The sequence below is a fragment of the Xylaria bambusicola genome (genome assembly GCF_022495145.1).
Source record: "Xylaria bambusicola strain CBS 139988 unplaced genomic scaffold F5B22scaffold_57, whole genome shotgun sequence".
Classification (NCBI taxonomy): Eukaryota; Fungi; Ascomycota; class Sordariomycetes; order Xylariales; family Xylariaceae; genus Xylaria; species Xylaria bambusicola.
The window spans coordinates 192,124-212,309 of NW_025953610.1; the positions used below are offsets into that span (position 1 = coordinate 192,124).

Here is a 20,186-nt window from a genome sequence, read left to right on the forward strand (position 1 = left end):
AGTACACGATGGTTACTGTTAGTTGATGGTAGCATGAATGCAATGTTCAGCACGACATGGCTGAAGTGTGTGGGCCCGGAGTAATAGCTTATAAGTATTGTCTATTAGTACCGACGCAGATCGAAGATGGAGCGGCTACCTCAAAATCAATACAAGTTTTTACACAAGACTTAAGCTCTCATTATTTAATTCCTTTTATCTAAGTCTCAGGAATCCTCCAAACTATGAAGCAAGATGTAATCATACGGGGGAATTTAAGAAGGGATCCTACTCAGTATTACGGTTCGGCCGAGATACGGGGATACGGGAAAGCTTCGGTTGTAGGTACAATTCGTGTATCTTCTCATGAAAACCTTCATTATAAATAGTAATATTTTACATCTCAGTGCTCATCGGGGGTCGGTCTCCGACCAGAGCGGCTCGGCGTAATCATAAGCAAGATGTATCTTGCTGAAATATTGAATCATGAATGAGGACTGACTGCTCTCGGACAATACACAAGTTGCGAACACCGAAAATGTCATATCTTGTATACCGATTTCTTGCACTCGCAGCCCTCGTGTAGATCGTGTCTGTGTGATTGCAAGCGCTCCTTAAGTGTAGTAATTCGCATAAATAATTAAGTAAGCCTAAGAGCTCCTCACCGCATAAAACGTGAGAAATCTCAGGAACTTGGGAGAAAGATAGCACTCACCTTGTCTCGTCCACTTTGATCAAGTATCCTGATTCGAGAGTCAATCGACTGAAACGCTTGATACAATGACTGCTTCATCTTCCCCTCGTACGTATCACCCAGTATCGTGTGAAAAACTTCAGACCTCTGAGCTACTTATCCCTGAGATTACTATATTCCTGTATTAAAAGACCTAGATCGTCTGCCGGAGCTGACTCTTCATCAGACGTTCTCATTGCCGGCGCAGGGTTAGGTGGCCTAGCATTAGCGCAAGCGCTGCGAAAGCAAGGTATTTCCTATGAAATATTTGAGAGGGACGAGAATCAGCGTGAGCGACGACCAGGATGGGTAATCGGCCTGCACGGGTGAGAGTATATCATATCTCAGAGTCAACTTCGCTAACTTGACAATAGCATGCTCGATGATCTCAAACAATCCATCCCAGACGACTTGCCTCCAGTATCCTCGTTAAGCAATTTACTTCCCTTGACGAAGTATCAACCTGAAGTTGTCTATTACAACCCCGAGACACCGAACCAGCCCAAGATTGGTGTGCGAGGCGATGAGTCTGGTTGGATTGTTCGAGCTGCTCGTCACAAGATTGTTGAATGGTTAGAAACGCATATTCCGGTGCAATACAGCAAGAAGATTGAAAACATCGTGGAGACCGGTGACAAGGTAAAGATATACTTCCAGGATGGGACGTCTGCTGAAGGCGATATCCTTGTTGGTGCAGAGGGCTCTCGAAGTGTCAGTACGTACCGTCTGTTATTCACTCCATAAGAGCTTTAGCTAGCTGCTAACTTTCCTTGTAGCCCGCAAGCATATCCTCGGACATGATCCCATCAGAACACCGCCAGTGGGTTTCATCGATGGTTACTGTACTCTCAAAGGCGACGAGATTGAAGAGCAGCTTCGTCTGGGCCATTCTCTCTACATAGTGGATATGGACTCTATCAATGGCGCCCCCATGATTTTTCTAGTTACCCTGATAGAGATGAATCCTGATGGAGAGTCTGGGAAGATCGGCTGGGCTTTGATATGGCCAGATGAGTATGACTCCAACATCCTTTCCATGCCACATTTCCTGCAGCTCTATGAAGTTCAGTCTGTTTTCTTCGAAACTAACCTCCTTCCGAATAGAGGTGCTACCGAGAAGGATTTCTGGACTTATAAAGCTACTGGACAGGAACTGTACGACTTTGTAGTCAGCAAAACGAAGGATCTGCCAGTTAAGTACCTCACTACTCTCAAGAGATCAGACCCCCAGTCGACCCTCCCGGTGCTCAGGCTCGTAAGTATAAGTCGCACCTATTCAAAGAAATGTCGTAAACTAATTCTTTTTTCACACAAGTACACTCTGGTCATAGACTCGATGCCAACCGGGAGAGTCACGCTTCTAGGGGATGCTGCTCATGCTATGACACCCTGTGAGTCCACTACACAATCGGAAAGCAAATCAAATACTTATCTCAGGACAGTTCGTGGAGAAGGCGGTTACCACGCCATATCAGATGCACTGAACCTTGCCAAGGCTATAAGCAAGATTGACAAAGATAACATCGAGAGCATCAAGGAGGTCTTTGACCCATACCAGGCCAAGATGCTGGAGAGGGGTAGAGAAGCTGCCAAGCTCTCAGAAGAAGCATTTTCAAAGAAGCGAGAGGTTGGCTCCACTGAATTCTATTATGCTTGGGGACGTCGCATGAGCCCTTTGCCTGAGGAAGATTAGGTACAGTGGTTGAGCAATGCGATGATAGTGTGTAAACGGCTATGGGATATCGTAGACTATGATATGATCATAGAGCGCATTATAACAGCAATCTATATTTCCAGGTGATTTTATTATGAAAACTTGTTCACGAGGAGCTTTTACATCAACTTCTTGTAGGTTTACTTTTGTATAGGGAGCATAGGAGGTATTAGGTATTGGCAGTTGTGACGGTCTGATTTTAGGCTGCAATCTCGTAGTATGTATGAGCTGGTAGTATCAATCTAGGTCTATAGTTTTCAATGCTCATTTCGTGGTATCGGCTTTTTCAGCATCTCTCAAGACTTGAGGGGGTTCCCTCTTCGGTTCTTCCTTTTTCCCTACAATCCCTGTTCCGCGAAACGCAAGACAGACAACCGCTACGCACAAGAGACTGAGCGCAAAGTTGAACCAGTCTGCCGCCCTAATGCTCTCTAAGGATGCCGCGTCCCATTCCTGGATCTCGCCAGCCTTGTCCACAGAGACACCCCTTTCTCTAGCGAGCACAGCCGTCTGAATAGCTGTGTCGATAGCAAGTCCGATAGCTCTGCCAACGCCGGCTGAGGCGTTGATGAGACCCCCTCCTATTGCTTGATCTTCTTGTGGAAGAGACTTTGATGTGAAAAGTGTCAAACAAGGCCATGTGATATCAGCGCCGATTACGGACAGAATGAAGGCTGGCAGTCCAAAGGCAAAGTAGGAGGTTCCACGAGGAAGCGGCACAGCGAACAGCAGACATGCAACAGACATTGCCACGTTTGCGCACAGGAGCAGAATCCATGTTGGGACACGCGAGATTAGATGGCTGACGACGAATGCCACTAGTGTACCTGTGACGCCTGTTGCGATGAAACGTAGGGTGGTGTCGAGGGGGCTGAGACCTTGGTAATTCTGATAGAAGTAAGTCGCATAGACTATGAAGTTGTTGAAGCTAGCGAAGAAAAGCGCCATGATCAGGAGGCCAGCGCAAAACCTCCCGTTCTTGAATATGGAAACTTTGATCAGCGGCCTCCTTGTAGTGCGATTCTCTTGATACCACTGCCAGACATAGAAAACACATAGGAGAAGGACTGAAACAACAATTAAGACTGGAACCCAGGGAGTGCTCCAGCCAACGACGTTGCCCTCTGTCAAAGCGAACAGAAGAGCAAGAAGGCCGACTGTGACAAGGAATCCTCCCAGCCAATCGACATGCTCAAGAAGCGCAAGTCCTCTCCTCTCCGGGGTCAAAGCAGGAGGCGGTGGGGGAATGAAGAAATAGCCGGCAACCGTAATCACAGCAGCGAGTGCTCCTAGAGTGCCAAACACCCATTTCCAACTCGTGGCTGAAGCAATGCCACCAGCAAGGAGGTTTCCGAAGACACTCCCTAATGGCGCTCCAGAAGCTAGCGACAGATCAACATGGGAGTTCTGGAAAGCAACAACCGGGATCAAACACACCATAAGCGCTAAATGCATAATTCTTAGCCTTTCCCGGAGGAAACGTAACACCTAATATCCCAATTGCCGTAGGAACATTCGCTGCGGCTCCCAGACCTTGCAGCCCCCTGAAAAGGTCGAAAGCGATTTCATTTGGCAGGAAGGGGTTAGCTATCAAAGTAGCAGCCACGAAGGCGCTGCCCCAGATGAAAATATCTCGTTTTCCATATACTGTAGCACTGAGAGTCAACGGCTGCGATCTTGAGCGCGATCTGCGAGTAATCTAAAAGCTTTCAGAACTCATGGAACGTGATTCAAACTCTACATAGGCAAATCTCCGCTTTTGAAGAAAGATGCTGAGGGTTACTTACTATCGGCGATACGGCCCCAGATTAACAGGAATGTGCCGAAAGTTAAAGCATATGCCGACACAATCCATTGCAGCCGGGTCTCAGGAATACCGATCTCCCTCCCAATCGTCGGTAGGATTATAACAACGGCTTGACTAGAAAGTGTCTTCGTGGTTGTTAGTAGTTTTCTTACTATCCAATATCCCTCCTTTGCTCATTTTAAGAAAACTTGGTAGTAATAAAAAAAGGGGCACTACGTTTAGGAAGCTGGCGCCCGTAACCGTAGCCACGAGAGCTATACACCGCGCTCTAGAGAATGGCAGAGGCGGTTCGCCATCTTTTTCCAATTCGGCGACATCGGCATCGGCCATCGGCTCGGATGAGTCTCCAGCGATTTTCGCATCTCCAGTTCTTTCCACGTCGCTTGGCTCAATCGCGGGGTCCCGTACCGTCGACATGATTTTCTACCAGGGAGGATCATACGGCGACTATTTTACAACGTAGAGGTGCTCAAGGCCAGACAGAAATTCGACCGCAGATACGACGAAGAAAAGAGATTTGAGATTTCCCGCCATCTTCATTACCAATCGGCAGATCTTCCCCGAGATCCCAAGGTATCGCTTGATAAGCGAAGGATGGGGCGCCAAGTGGGCGATTTCGTTCTAGCGATGCCGAGAGCGGGCTTGAATCTGGGGATCCTTAGTATTAATGTAGTATAGACTGGGACTGGGAAATCTCGTAGAACCAAATGGGTAATGCCGCACCGGATGCGTTTTCCCTTCCTCCAAACTTGGCAGTCACGTCTTGTCGGATATGCCTGAGGATTGGACCGCTAATTGAACATGAGTCGCGGATCCGATCATCGCGAAGTTCGGCGCCGGACCTCATTTGGAAAATGTTGACTATTTAGTAAACAGAATGTTGAGTAAGATGTCAGAACATAGCTTTAATTCGGAGAAAACGCTCCCAGCTGCTTTCGGGTCGAGAGAACCTTACGTGCGAGAAAACTAGATATACGCTCGTATGCCACTAACTCGTCGTGTAGAAGTGGTTTTCCTAAAGCTACCATGACTAGACCTAGAAAGCGAAGTTCAGTGCTCAAGTCGCTATTTGAATTCTGGTCATAGCTAGATAACCAGATACTATCTAGTCATGTAGTAAATAGAAGTTTCCTCTTCGGCAGGTCTAGGGTTTGATGACAGTTTGGAGGTTACATTATGCACCAATTGGAACATTCCGTTTTCTAATTTTCTCTAAGCCGTGTGAGCGAGTTTTGAGCGACGTTTTGCCATACATCCGCTTGTATCAAATTGTCAAACGGAAGACCATGTGCACGCCTTTGCGCCTGGCTGAGACTACTTACACAGTCTAGATAACACATGTAAAGCAATCGGAGATTCAACTCGATGTACTTCAACTGCAGCAATATTGGAAATATGGGTGTTTCTATGGATATCATCATCTAGCATGGCCTGGAAGAACACTGAAGTGTGAAAAGTTGCACATATCTTACTTAAAAACACATGGCAATAAGTGGTGGCGATAATATTAGGTCTTCCAAGACAGTGCGTTGAGATCGCTGTTATCCGATTACATGCATGCTTTTGTATTTCTAATCTAGTTGCCCGTATGTCTCTTTACGTAACAGATATATGTAAGTTGGCGGGTAGTAGACGCACGGCAAGCTTTGAATCTATGTTGACTGCTAAAGAATATGAACGTAGCTAATCAATAAGTGAAATAATTCGACAAGCGACTGTACTCCACTCGAATACAGGCGTTGGGCTGCGCTGCTAGAATTATGAATGGTTGCGTGTACTGAACGGAGGGGTCGAGAGGTTGGTTAATTGTGCCTCTACTTGGTCCGGAACTGCTTCACTTCTCCCTAAATAACTTTCAGAACGAGCAGGTATTAGTAAAACGAACTTTATTGTGAAGAATTTCCAACTCCAGACTTAGCCCTTAGTACTGTATCATGTTCTATACCCCTCAAAGCGCTCTATGATTTTATCTTTTATCTATCAGATCGTCGCGATCCCACACGGAAAACCGGCTATGGCCGCAGATATACAGGCTATAGTTCGCACACCTATCATTGTGCGTCCAGCCTAAGCACATGAAGCACCGAAACAAACGCCACCTCATTGCGCTTCATCGGGCCACAAGAACCATGCGATGACAACGCCAAACTTGAGCGCCGCAGAAACCCACAAGGCGCCTGCGCAACCCACCGAGCTGTGGGCTAGGAGGCCACCAAAGATGGCTCCCACAAGAAGGAGTAGTGGCGCTGCGACCCTTCTATTTCGTTCCACGTTCTGGGCGGCTAGCAGGTTGGCATCTGAGAATAGGTCACAGTAGATACTTGTGAGCACAACACTTGTAAGAGCGTTATGCTTAAGCGCTCTGCTAGCTACTGCTTGCCCGCAGCTCTGAAACGCTATCAGGGCAATAGGAACAAGTTCTGACCATCCGATCGACTCTTTCGGGTCTGCAGATTCCGGTCCAAAAGTGAGGATTGCTGCCGCCCCGACGATCAACAGTAGTTGTACAATAAAGGATGCGCAGAGAACCCATCGTCGTTTGGCGGAGAAAATGCGGTGGAAAGAACTGAAGAACACCGAGCCTATGCAGAAGAAGGCGAGTGAGGTCCCCGACTTAATCCATCTGGTAGACTCGTGTGGTGCAGCGATCCCCAAGCCGAAGTAAACCGTATTGCCTTCATTTTGTTAGCTCCCACATGTGAAGTAAGAAAACAAGAAAAAAAAGGTAATTAGGAGGAATCTACCGGTCTGCATCGAAACGAAGGAGCCCCATGTCGATATGGATGCGCTGTCGAGTAGGCCAGTCACGATGTAACAGGTGAGCAGCACTAGATCAGTCCAATCTCGACGAATGTCCGTCGTCATGCTTTTGCGCCATCCCGACTTAAGAGGCCGTCCGGTACCGTTTAACAAAGGCTGCTCTTCATCGCCAGGAGCGTTCGCGCCCCGTCCTGAGCCATTGACGGCACCATATCCATTTGACGAAGTAGGAGGCGGCATGAGAGGATCGAAGGCGACGGGGCTCTTTTCAAGCGCTTGTGTCAAGGTTTAGAGAGAAGATGCCTAAAGCTAAAAATGCTTTGAGATTGATGGGAGGACGAGCTATAGATGGGGAGTTGAAAGCGCCGAGGTTCGCTTCTTTATCAGTTTGTCCGAATCAATCAGCCAAGACTATGCTAGCTTGCCCTCCCTTACCATCACGGTAGGTAATGTCGCCGGAGGATATCGAGAGGTGGAGGAAATTTATGGCGATTACTGCTAGCCACGCTACACGATTAGCCTCCGGAGTAGCATACGGTGCTACACACTTATGGGGATTAGCCGGTGTGGTACTTGTTGGTATGTGACGTCGACGAGGAACCCTAGTTGATGACATGCTGGAAATCGAAGCTTGGCTGCGTTACCCCAACCGAAACACCGGGGAGTTCTTGGAGAGTCGAGACTCATGGATAATGTTATCTCGAGGTGCACTAGAAACATTTGAGGAAAGTTGGTTGCAACTATGTTTCTTGGCTTCAACATTCTCCAATGGTCCACTCCATTTTCACAGCGTTTTCCATTGCAGTGCAGCGCTTACAAGTAGGAACGCGTTTGTTGGAAACTTGAGTGTTTTAGTAAGGCGGGATTAAGCTAGGAAATGTTATAGCTCCGTACATTCACTATAATACTCAATAGCGTGGCCTTACTGAGTAGATGGATTATGCACAATCTACTTTTCGAGTCACTTGAAGTCTAAACTAGACATGATCCTTATCTTAGACACGGCGAACCGTAACAGCTCATTAATTTTCCAAGTATACGATTTTTGATGCCAATCTAATACTGCGTTTAGAGTTTACAGGTCTCTCTCCTTGAGTTGGTAAGCTAGACGGCCCCTCTCGCTGATTACCAGTCACAATCATCGCCGAGACACGGCGTACGCTACTGTCTATAAGCCACTTAGTAAGTAAGATACAGTATCGACAGGGGTTCCTGCTACCGGTTCAAACAAGATATCTGACCTTGCCTGCCGACAATTCCTACTGTACGATGGTAGGTGCCTGGTAAGAGTGGCAGACGGTAACAACGGCACGTAGGCATGTCGCATCAAGGCGTAGCCATCTTCTTGTTTCACATACAACAAGCACTGGAGAATGCTCGGGCTTGCTTCGGAGTCCAGCTAACATGCGCATGTGCAAGGGATGATATGGGACTGCTGAGTCAGTTTGCCTCCATTCTGAAGGGTCCCTGGGCCTCTTGATTCTAATAGGATAGTTGACCCGGAGGAGCTCTGCATCGAACAGTAGACTCCAGCAAAGAGTTGGCGACACGCCGACCAAGTATTCCACCCCATCCAGGTAAATGCATTGACACATTGGCTTATCCACGCAAAGTGTAGGGGTATGTAAGTATGCTGTGTACCGGTACTACCTTACGTAGGTACATCCGGTCCTACTGTACGTTAGCTTGGTTAATTATCAGCAGTTAGGAAGAAGCTCGGAAAGTCGTCTACGACATAGCTCCGTATCGCTGCTTTCGCCATCGCGTGTTCGAGCTTTCTTCGTCTCCCTTTGTCTTCTCTCCCTCATCCGCACGTCTTTAAATCTCAAACCCTGCCACCACATAGGTTCAATTGACAATTGGCGGTCTAGCATACTTTGCTCTAACTTTGCTCGAAATCCACACTATCCTGACCAACAACAATGCAGTTCCCCCAATCGCAGCAGAGCTCCTTGTCGCGACTTTTGCTCGCGGGGCTTGCTTTGACTAACTCAGGGCTCGCTGTCCCCGTGCAAGACAGCCCGCGCCAATACCTTCTAGCTGGTCTAGAGCTACCTGCTAAATATTCGAAGAAGACCAAGTCACCGTACAATCCGGACTACAGAGATCCCTATGACGGCGCCGTTGATGCGATTGGAGAGAAATTGGACCCTCTGCCGTATCGCAACGGCTTGGGCGCCTCTGTCCTAGGACCATGGAATTGGGAGCGCTCTCGTCAGAGCCCGGATCTCGTGCGCCCACCTAGCACTGACCATGGCAACATGGGTAACATGCGATGGAGCTTTGCCGACTCGCATGTGCGAATTGAGGTAAGGACTCCTCCATCTACCCCTCGGCAACCTATTTTTGCTAATTGTAACAGGAGGGCGGCTGGACCCGTCAGACTACAGTTCGGGAGCTGGGCACGAGTGTCGACCTTGCCAGTGTAAACATGCGACTCGATAAGGGGGTTATTCGCGAGCTACATTGGCACAAGGAGGCTGAATGGGCGTACGTTTTGGACGGCGAGGTTCGCGTGACTGCGATTGACTATGAAGGAGGTAACTTCATGGACGACCTAAAGACAGGAGACCTGTGGTACTTTCCTAGTGGTGTTCCTCACTCTCTCCAAGGCTTGGGGGAGAATGGTACGGAATTTCTGCTCATCTTCGACGATGGCAACTTCTCGGAAGAGTCGACTTTCATTCTCTCTGACTGGCTAGGTTAGTACCCTCAACTGAGTTAGCAATGATGGTTTAGACTAACGATTTCTTAGCGCACACACCTAAGTCAGTTATCTCGAAGAACTTTAACCTAGCCCCAGAAGTCTTCAAGCACATTCCCAAAGGCGAAAAGTACATTTTCCAAGGCTCATACCCAGGCTCGCTGGAAGACGAGAAACCAACCGGAAAGAATGTGAAGAAGTCGAAGTATAACTTCACTCATCGCATGCTCGAGCAGGAACCCAAGATCACCACTGGTGGCGATGTCCGGATTACGGATTCCAAGAACTTCCCCATCTCAAAGACTGTAGCCGCCGCTCACGTCACCATACAGCCCGGCGCTATACGAGAGATGCACTGGCATCCGAACGCGGATGAGTGGAACTTCTTCCTCAAGGGTCGAGGTCGTGTCACCATCTTCGCCGCTGAGGGCACCGCACGGACATTCGATTACGTCCCCGGAGACGTGGGCATCGTACCGCGAAATATGGGCCACTTTGTAGAGAATATTGGGGACGAGCCCATCGAGATGCTCGAGGTCTTCAAAGCCGACGAGTTTAGAGACTTCTCTCTCTTCCAGTGGATGGGCGAGACCCCCAAGAAGCTTGTTGTCGACCACCTCTTCAAGGACGATCCTAAGAACGGCGAGATTTTCTGGAACAAGGTGAAGAGCGCGGAGAAGGATGAAGTAACGATGCCAGACTCATCAAGGTCGACTGCTTCCGACAGTGTTGATGAACTATAGCTTACCTCAAGTAGTAGCCTGCTCTCTACGAAGCGGCCACTAGGATACAAAATATAAACCGTCAGTGGATGCATGTTATAAGTAAAGCAGTATCACCATGTGTTGCCGTCTTTGGTTACTTCTATACAATAAACATTTACAAGGAAACGAATAATACATTTTAGGCCAGTTATTAGCATTTCAGATATACCTACTTGGTCTGTGATACATACCATATGCTATCATGCCTCAATCTGGTGCTTATTATCCGTAACCAGTCCTTGCTGCATCAATGGTATTACATGCTGTACACTTTCATCACTTTGCTTGTACAGGTTGCATTGCCTCCAGTAAAGGGAGGTTCGCGTGTGTATTCCAACCCAGACCTCTACCAGGCTTCCCCTCAGTATCACCCCTTAGTATTACAACAATAATCATCACAGGGGCATTGAAATGCGAGAAGGTATCGCTTTCTTACTATGGAAGGACTAGCGCACAAGTCAATGAGACGCGGGGAAGAGACAACATACATTGTAGCGCGGCGGCTACTTCGCTCGGTAGATTTAAGCAGAGCTATCTTTAGAGCGATGAGGCAGGGTTCTACACATACTATTGCTGGAAATAACAGGAAGCAATACGTGCCTCCGGAGACGCCTTGCTGCATACCCGCGGGCCATATCTTGAATTTGTCACTGCCCCAACTACCTACTGTAGCTACAGAATCGTGGCAATGCGTACTTACCTACGAAGGTTAGTAGGTGCCCATGCTTGAGTGATAGCAAAATGTGAAGAACCGACCCCCTCGTGGACCTAACTCGCTACAGCCAAAACACGGCACCATGCTCTCTCTCCCGGATGCAGACAACATGGGCAAGAATAGGAAAGACTCCCCGTCTCCTAGTGCTATTCTAAGCCCTAATAATCCCGTGACACTAGTCTTGACCTGTAGAGTCCTCTACTTATACACCCCTGACTCGGCTTTTTTGTATTAGGTAAATTTTATCCTGGAGGTGTAGTGACAGTTACTTCTATGTTCCATTAGCCGACTGTACACTGGCGGATTCCAATCCATCTATTACAAGTTGTTATGTGCTCACTCGCGTAGCTAGCGTTCAGTAAGTACAGTATGACTAACGACCGCGGGAAAGGGAGATGAATATCTATTGTATAAATACCAGACAACCACCATAGGGCCTTTTGTTTGCATACTGCCTGATACTTACCCACAACAATGAGAAGATAACGATCATATTTTCTTCCAATTATGCATATTGAGCGCTATCCGGTGTGTTTCTTTGGGCCTCTAGCTATCGAAACATACGGTGTACTGTCGTTTAGTAATTTGGAGGCGCACGCAGACACACGTTACACGTCCAACAGAATCTCCAAATTTCGACAGCCAGAACACGACGAATTTCCCACCACAAACCCACCAGCAACCCACTGTATCCACCTGCGACGGGCACTAAACTAGACTCTCGCGGAGAGTCTAACATGCCGAACTCCACCTCAAAGCTACCGTGGAGGACTGTTTCTCCTTATGCAGACTAGGCAAACCTTCAGAGACTGACGTAGCTGGGCAGAAGCCGGGTTTCACAGCAGATAGTGGCGTTAAGCCTCCAAGTATGATACCTAGCACACGGCGTGTTTCTGCCCACTAGAATGAATGAGCGATCCAATGGCAAAAGACGCATTGCTGTGGCTGACTGTAGAATGAGGTCAATAAACTACCTTTATAGGCAAACTACCGTAATCTTGCCTGGTGCTAGGTCGCGATCAAGTGCTAGCATTGTGGTGGAGACGAGACCGCGCGGCATTCTGGGGACGATGATAGGCTATCCGTTGATGAGCTACAGGGATATTATACAGTAGTATGGACATAACTACCTAGCTCTGCAGCTTCATCATGAGACGTTGGGTTGTATCCAGACCTCTCTAGGGGCTGGCTCCAAGGTGGGATACTCTCCTGTTTAGGAAAGTAGAGGCAAGAAGACGTGGGACTGCCAACAGGGCCATTACAGCTCTTCTCTTCTGGTATCTCGGATTATTCATCGATTGCCTCCGGCAGAATATGCGTTGTAACATGCCTGGCTAACGCCTTGCTGGATCCACGTCGTCATCACCCGACCCATTTCAGGCGATACGACTTTTATATTCGGGTGGAGAGCGTAGATCGCGGCGCTAGGTGCAAAGATGAAGACGATGGAATCAAAACTTTGGACTTATGTTGCCAGCCTAGAAAACTTCGTCGTCCCAAATTCAAAGTATAGACGCGCATTATTAGGTAACGATCAACAAATATCTCCGATAATTCTCGGCGCCCAGCAAAATTATCAGGCGGCCAAGGGCTTGGTCACTGCAATGGAACAACCACAGCCGCAGACAGTACCCAGATCTGCCCAGACAAGAAAGGCCCAAGCTTTTGCCATGCACCTTGGCTCTGCAGGGAAGCTTACCATAACGTCGCCTGGGAATAAACGTCTAATTACTAGTAGCTTGATAGCAACGATGTTCTGTCTATTTCGCGTCAACGTAGTGACACCATGATGCTATTATTATGCTAATCAGCGTGAATTGACGGAGAAATATCGCGATGCACATATTGAGTTCGAGAAACTAATTTCGGCTCAGACGTCGGTTGTGGCTGTTGGAGATTCAATGCCAGAATCCAATGGAGTAGTACCCTTCCGAATTAACCATACTTACTATGTATGTCGACATACTACTAGGTGATCGAACCCATGTTGGGGCTTAAGACCAGGCTCTTGGGGCTCGTTAAAGCACTAAGCGCATGTAATACCGTCGAATCAGCACTGGTTGTGTGTCTTGGCTGATGATATGTAAGCGGGTTTATTGAGTTTTTACTGGCTATCGAAACCCTTAGTAGATGTACATGGAAACCCTTGCGAGGGCTTGTGTCTTGGCCTATCAAGAAATGATGTTCACGGCAGAGTGGTGGTTATCGTCATCGTTACTTCGTCTCTATTAAAAGACTGTTCCAGATATACCATAACTAAACAAACTACTACATGCTGAGGAACAACCAGATGCCAATTCAAATACGCAGAACAGAATCATTCCTGAGACCTTCTAGAATAACAGGTTTAAAGTAGGTAGATAATATTTATGGACAGTAGGTTTCACAGTAACAGAGTCTCAGCATTGAAGGATCAGTGTGAAATCAGCCACCACGGCTCCCCTCACCAGAGACGCCACAAAAGTCGTTTCTTCCACTACGAAATCCCGTCCCGGATAGTGTAGGCATAACCCCGCCCTTGAATCCGCCTCTCGGCTCAGGCCTATTGGTGTCACAACGGGTTCACATGCGAATGGGCGGGTTGTCATGCGTCAGCATGCCTCAACCAACATTATAGCACATTTCCAGCTAGATAGAACAAGTAGCGGAGTGTTATCCATTCTAAGACCAACCCGGTGGAAACACAGTAGACTTCCGATGCTGCAGAAGCCTGACTCATTGGTCGAATTCATGCCCTGATTTAGTGTTGTCTCGTTTCTCGACTGAAGTAGCATGCCCCAACTTGGGTCTCCCCGTAAGGCCAGGCTCGATATTCAGGCACGGTAGCAATTATTCATCCGCGAACGATACCGACAGACTGCGAGAATGCGCCGAGGGAGGGAGGGGTTGCTATCACTTGCTTTCGCGATGCGATGGACACAGACCTGAGAGCGCCGATTCGACGATAAGTTTATCTCGGTGTGACGAGAAGATCTCATCCCGATCTGGCTCGCAAGACCTTCCTATTTTACATTGTAAACTAGCTTTGAGCAGCATTTATATAAGACAATATTGTTTCGATAGGTTTGAAGCTTAAAAGGACAAAGGGGCTTCTATTGTGAAAGAATAGGTACAACAAGGACAGCTAGCTAGCTAGCTCGACTGCCAATTCCAGCTGGCAACCATTCTTGTCCCACCCTTGTCACTATGGCTACTCGTAAGATCGAGGAGAACTTCGAGGTTCTTCGAGAAGAACTGAGAACAGACCACAACTTGAACAGAGTAAAGCATTATGCTGAAGTTGCCCCCAAAAAGCTTCCTTCTGCTGCGAAGCAATATTTCCTTGACAAGCTCCCAATCGTCCAGTGGCTCCCACGATATTCTCCATCATGGCTCGCCTCAGATTTCAGTAAGTAATTGAATCCCCCCTTTGTTTCTTCTCTTTGCCCCTCTCTTGGAAAGCCTAAGGAACAGTCATTATGGCAAAGATACGTCTCAATCAGTAAACAGATCACTATGAGTAAACTAGGTAACTGACAATATTTCGTGCAGTGGCTGGCTTGACGATTGGAGTGATGCTCATTCCTCAGGGCCTGTCTTACGCCAAGATTGCGACGATACCTATTGAACACGGACTTTACAGTAGTTGGGTACCAGCTGCTGTCGCCGTGTTCCTAGGAACCTCAAAGGGTAGGTATCGATTATCTTAGTTCTATACAACAAATAAGGGCTAATTCGTCATATTACAGACTTATCCACCGGACCGACTTCGCTCATGGGCCTTCTGACCGCGGAAATCGTGGCGGATTTGAAGGCTGAATATTCACCCGCTGATATCGCTGCCGCAGTTGCCTTTATGGTCGGTGTTTATGGACTCGTTATCGGTTTACTCGGCCTCGGATTTCTCCTAGATTACATCTCAATTCCCATCTTGATTGGATTCATCTCAGCCACAGCCCTCACAATCGGTTTCGGACAAGTCGGGGGGCTTGTAGGACTTGACAATACCCCCTCTACCGTCTTCGCTATAATCGGAGATGTACTAAGACGGCTCCCAAAATGGGACGGACCAACTTCCGGCGTCGGTTTCGGTACCGTAGTAATCCTGTACCTTCTCGAAAAGGTAGGGAAGAAATGGGGCAAGAAGCACTTCGTGATCCAATACATCTCGAGCAGCCGAGCCATCATCGTTCTAATCATTTTCACTCTTATATCCTATCTTGTCAACAAGGATAGGGATGAGCTCCTCTGGGCGATCAGCAAGGTCAACACGAACGGCATTGCTCAGCCAAAGACTCACGATAACGCTCTAATTTCAAAGGTAGCTGCTAGGGCTATAGCGCCGTTCATTGCAGCTTCATTGGAGCACCAAGCTGTGGCCAAAGCCTTTGGTAGGAAGAACCATTACACCGTCGACCAGACACAAGAGTTCAACTACCTCGGCGTCACAAACCTGGTCAACAGCTTCTTTGGCTCCATGCCCGTTGGAGGAGCGATGTCTCGGACTGCGGTCAATTCTGAATGCGGCGTCCGTAGCCCCCTTAATGGAGTGGTCACCGCCGCTTGGATTCTGTTGACAATCTACTTCTTTTCCCCAGCGCTCTATTGGCTTCCCAAGGCTACACTCTCAGCCATCATCGTAAGTCTTTCTGCCTTTATTCTCAACCAAGCCATGTCGAGGTGCAATTACTGATTGTAAACTAGATCATGGCTGTCATTCATCTATTTGGTCCATTCTCTGCCATCTACAAGATCTACAGAGTCTCACTCGCCGATTATATTGCCTTCAACGTAGCATTTGTAAGAAAGAACCCTCATTCGTCTTGTATCATCCCGGGCGCTCTCGAGAAATGATACACAAGGAGAGAATGATATACTAACGGTTGGACGTAGTTTGTTACCATCTTCGTAGGTTCAGAGTACGGCATCGGATCAGCAGCTGGTTGGGCTGTCGTCTGGACCTTGCTCCGCTCAGCATTCGTGAAATCTCGCATCTCAGTCCAAAGCGGCCCGGGGGGGCGCATTAACGAACCTCATTCCCTTCCACGTGTAAGTGGTGCGGGTTCTGAGGATGTGGCTGTGAACATCCCGGAGGATACCGTCGTCGTCTCTTTCCAAGACTCTTTATTCTACCCTAACGCCCAGCGCAATAAGACTCAAATTCTCGAGTCTATTCAGCTAGTCTACCCGTCAGTGCAGAACCCCCATTATAGTGCTGACTCTGCGCGCTCGTGGAGCGTGGCTGGGGAGCGAAGGCTTGCGCGACTTCGAAAAGAGCGCAATGTTGTATTGAAGGATATGCCGTTGTCAATCGTCGTCTTAGACTTCACGATGGTACCTTTCATTGACATGACAGGTGTGACGGCTCTTGCGGAGCTAAAGGACGATATCCACAGGCAACTTGGCAATTTTGTTGAGATTCGCATGGTAAACATGGGTGCAGGCATCATTAAGCGATTCGAACGTGCCAAATGGCCACTAGCAGATGTGGACGGTCCCCAGACCGAAGGCGCTGATATCATCTTTCCATCGCTTGGCAGAGCGATTTGGGACGATCGGGAGAATCTGAAGGGATCGCTTAATGGCGTTGTTAGTGAGAAGCTCTGCTGAGATGATGGCGTTACGTGTTCGGTATCGAGAAAGAATGGGCTGATTGAATAGGATAAGTAAGGAGTGATGGCGTTACGATTGGAATACGGGATTTAGGTCTGAGGAACTTGGCCTGATGTGCTATGCTGGGACAACATTAAATCTAGAAGATTTTATGGTACAATATTCTTCACGAATGCCTTGAAGCAAGGTCTCTTGGGAATTAGTCAACATTGGATATTCTTTCAATTTCAGGCTACACATTAATGATTTCATTCTTCCTCTGGTGTAACCACTTAAGCGATTTATAAAGAATGATGCGGCATGCCCAGAGCAAGCTGTTACACTTGGAAAAGAGATGAATACACATAGACGGAAGCCTAGAGCTTAACATACCTCTGTTTGCATTTCGCCTCAGGCAGCCAGTCGACTGTCATTCTTTTGTCAGTCAGAATATAGGTAGACGTACCCCTAATATTTAGCGACTGAAATCTATACTGAATTGAAGGGCGAATATCATGAGTATGGCAGTACAGCTGTTCGACTATGGGTCTTCGGTATCCATTGCAGCCTGGTTCTCCTTCTTCTGCCTTTTAAGAGTCTCTTGGATAGAAAGAGTGATAGCTGGATAAGCGCCCTTCACAGCTATGGTCGGCTATGAGCGAAGAAAATAAGCACCTATATTGCAGGTTTGTAGCACAAAGGCAACCCGGTGCTGTGCAATTGAGGCCACAGGACATATCGCACCTAGAAATGACCGTGTAACGACTCCAGAACCACGGTACCAGAGACCACGCTTTCAGATCAAATGACTCTCTCGCTTCCTTGAGAAATCCCAGTACATCACTGCCGAGAATCGACCATGCAGGAAAGTCGCATTCGGCTCTTGAGACTCAACAAGGTTCAGGTGCAAACAACCTTGTCGCACCGCCGGTATCTACTCAGTGTCGCCATAAGATAAAATCTGCGGCACAAGTTGATAGATCACCAGTAACTACTTTTTAGCAGCCACCAGGACTTTAACTTCGTACAATCACGAGTATGGTCCGTGTGCCTGTTTCGGATGATATTCTTCTCCAATTACTAATGTGTTCAATTTGGATGAATATATGCCAAGCAGAACCAAGAAGAACCAAGCCGCTTCCCCAGATTTTCTTCCTCCAGTCACAAAACCTACTCACTCCTTGGCAAGACTTAACGAATACCTCGGGTCATAATACAAGTCAGCTAGCGCAACACTCAGTCAATCTAAAGACAGCCAGCGGGCCAAGATCTCGGAACTAGCCTTTATCGAGGAACTATCACGGGCTTTAAAGATATGCCGATCGCGGCAGAATTGGGAATGAATAAAGCGAACCGTACCTGGAATTGGTTCAGAAATGATCGAAAAGCTATAAAGGTAGGCTTTGTCTTCTACTGATTTTCAAGGCGAGCGTGTTTTTCTAGTTGTTAATCTTAGGCTCTATTACTTCTTGTTTTCGTCCAATTGCCCAACATGGTCAAATCTTTCTCATTCGTGGCCGCAGTAGCTCTGCTATCTGCTCCCTTCGCCAGTTCTCACTATATCCTGAACATTCGTTAGTTGCATCTGATACCTCAAGCCCATTTTGAGGTTGAGACTAATCATCTTCAAAGTTATGCACAATGGCAAGCAAGTTGGAGGGGAATACACTTACGTTCGAAGGAACACCAACTCCTATATGCCCTCTTTCACGGAGATCATTGACTCGTCCGTTACCCGACAGGCTTGGCAATATCTAGCAAGACGAGCTGACCAATAAATAGGAATGATCTAAGGTGCAACAAGGGTGCAACGAGCGCTGGAACGAAAACCTACATGGATGTCAAGGCAGGCGATAAAATTGGTCTCAAGTTGTTCAACAATGAATTCATCGAGCACCCTGGCCCCGGGTTTTTCTACATGTCCAAGGCTCCAGGCAACGTGAGTGATTACGATGGATCTGGAGACTGGTTCAAAGTGTGAGTGGCATGTTCAACACATCTAATTATTATGCGCACGAGTATTACGGACATAGACTGAACAATGTGCATAGATGGGAGTCTGGCCCGACTGGAAACCCCACTTCTACTGGTGGATGGCCAACTTACGGAAAGTATACGATGGAGTTTACACTACCCAAAAATATAGAGGACGGCGAGTATCTGCTTCGTGGGGAGCACATTGGTATTCACGAGAACCGTAAGTCCCCTTATCCATATGTGTTGCCTATAGATCCATGCTGATTGAGATGACAGATGTTGGAAAGCCACAGGTAAGATTATTCCACGTCCAAGACTGATAACAGAGCTAATTACTAAATGTCTCAAATCAAACAGCTATGTAAGCCATAATCTCCTTTTCAACTAAGTTAACTCCTACTAACCTCTATACGTAGACATGGAATGCGCACAAATCCGCATCACTGGCGGCACCGGCCCGGTCAAGCCATCTCCAGTCTCTAAGATCCCGGGCATTTATAAAAAGAATGACCCCGGTCTAACATTCAACTTCTGGGGCGGAAAAGGTGCTTATGTCATGCCTGGACCTGCTGTTGCCAAGTTCTAAGGGCTTCAACTCCGTACCTAAAGATCTCCGTGAAATTCTCAAAAGAATGGAACGTAGATCGTTGTCCCGAGAACAGGCAGTTCACGCTAATAGAGCATGACAAGCTTTTGTGATCGTTTGTCTACCTCAATTATACGTAGCCAAACTAGATATGGTCAACTATACTTTAGTTGGGTAATCTAATGTATGCTCTTGTGCTCTCCCTACTACGCCTATATTTCTCCAGTCCCGGCCCAAACTTAGGCAGTCAAAAATCTTTCTGATATTTTATCCAATTCATATCTTGATCTTGTCCAAATGTGAAACCCTTAAATAGCAATAACCTTAATGGTAAGAGAGATAATGTCCCAGTTTATTTATTTGACATTTCTAACGCATATTCTCAGAAAAGACGGTGATGGCAGAGAGATATAATGAGAATTAGGTGTTTTATGAGTAGAATACTTCATTCCCATTATAAGTTCAAGCAAAGTGACACTTGCAAGGAAAATCCCCACCCCACGCCCTCTTGTAGCACAAAAAGCCTCATTCTTCTAACAGAACGCTCCAATAAACCCTATATGCGCTTATAGTAGTTTTGATAAGGTAGTGGAAAGAATCTTTGATCACAATTGCTCATCCAACCCCGCTAGGTTTGCTTTCAGACTTAACCCCCCAGCAGATGATTAGGACAAGAATTCACACAATCAACTCCACATTCATTCACTGCACAGTACAAACAGTCAGAAAGGCCAGTGGCCTAGTGAATCTTGTATGTATGTCCCCACCTTGCTCAATGGGAGGAGGCAAACAAACTAGAATCCCGACGACAAGGCCCGGACTGAAGACCGGAACCTGGCGGAGCAGGGCGGAGAATAGCGTCAAACCCAACGTCCA

General features: G+C 47.4%; 6 protein-coding genes across 6 annotated transcripts; 4 read left to right on the forward strand and 2 right to left on the reverse strand.

Annotated features, from left to right (window-relative positions):
• The first annotated feature begins 576 nt into the window (after positions 1-576).
• On the forward strand, positions 577-2,514 carry F5B22DRAFT_623800 (putative monooxygenase). Its single transcript, XM_047976080.1, has 7 exons — positions 577-781; positions 900-1,038; positions 1,087-1,427; positions 1,489-1,726; positions 1,817-1,967; positions 2,028-2,103; positions 2,155-2,514. Exons 1-7 carry the CDS (start codon positions 760-762, stop codon positions 2,403-2,405), a joined length of 1,218 nt encoding a protein of 405 aa, XP_047826706.1. The 5' UTR covers positions 577-759; the 3' UTR covers positions 2,406-2,514.
• Positions 2,515-2,690: 176 nt separating this feature from the next.
• On the reverse strand, positions 2,691-4,650 carry F5B22DRAFT_650720 (major facilitator superfamily transporter; the record flags this gene model as incomplete). Its single annotated transcript, XM_047979357.1, has 4 exons — positions 2,691-3,808; positions 3,864-4,073; positions 4,214-4,358; positions 4,450-4,650. 4 exons carry the CDS (start codon positions 4,648-4,650, stop codon positions 2,691-2,693), a joined length of 1,674 nt encoding a protein of 557 aa, XP_047826707.1.
• A 1,316-nt stretch (positions 4,651-5,966) lies between these two features.
• Positions 5,967-7,845, reverse strand: F5B22DRAFT_623811 (uncharacterized protein). Its single transcript, XM_047976081.1, has 2 exons — positions 6,978-7,845; positions 5,967-6,908 (listed from the first exon to the last, which is right to left on the reverse strand). Exons 1-2 carry the CDS (start codon positions 7,231-7,233, stop codon positions 6,334-6,336), a joined length of 831 nt encoding a protein of 276 aa, XP_047826708.1. The 5' UTR covers positions 7,234-7,845; the 3' UTR covers positions 5,967-6,333.
• An 854-nt stretch (positions 7,846-8,699) lies between these two features.
• Positions 8,700-10,576, forward strand: F5B22DRAFT_449589 (oxalate decarboxylase oxdC). Its single transcript, XM_047971943.1, has 3 exons — positions 8,700-9,302; positions 9,356-9,695; positions 9,749-10,576. The coding sequence occupies exons 1-3, from the start codon at positions 8,916-8,918 to the stop codon at positions 10,438-10,440; spliced, it is 1,419 nt and encodes a 472-aa protein (XP_047826709.1). The 5' UTR covers positions 8,700-8,915; the 3' UTR covers positions 10,441-10,576.
• A 3,682-nt stretch (positions 10,577-14,258) lies between these two features.
• F5B22DRAFT_449655 (sulfate permease) lies at positions 14,259-16,825 on the forward strand. The gene is made up of 5 exons (XM_047971944.1): positions 14,259-14,564; positions 14,708-14,845; positions 14,905-15,794; positions 15,860-15,955; positions 16,049-16,825. The coding sequence occupies exons 1-5, from the start codon at positions 14,363-14,365 to the stop codon at positions 16,763-16,765; spliced, it is 2,043 nt and encodes a 680-aa protein (XP_047826710.1). The 5' UTR covers positions 14,259-14,362; the 3' UTR covers positions 16,766-16,825.
• A 1,367-nt stretch (positions 16,826-18,192) lies between these two features.
• On the forward strand, positions 18,193-19,581 carry F5B22DRAFT_623820 (lytic polysaccharide monooxygenase). Its single transcript, XM_047976082.1, has 7 exons — positions 18,193-18,321; positions 18,380-18,473; positions 18,530-18,724; positions 18,799-18,944; positions 19,001-19,017; positions 19,082-19,085; positions 19,141-19,581. Exons 1-7 carry the CDS (start codon positions 18,240-18,242, stop codon positions 19,308-19,310), a joined length of 708 nt encoding a protein of 235 aa, XP_047826711.1. The 5' UTR covers positions 18,193-18,239; the 3' UTR covers positions 19,311-19,581.
• The last annotated feature ends 605 nt before the right edge of the window (positions 19,582-20,186 follow it).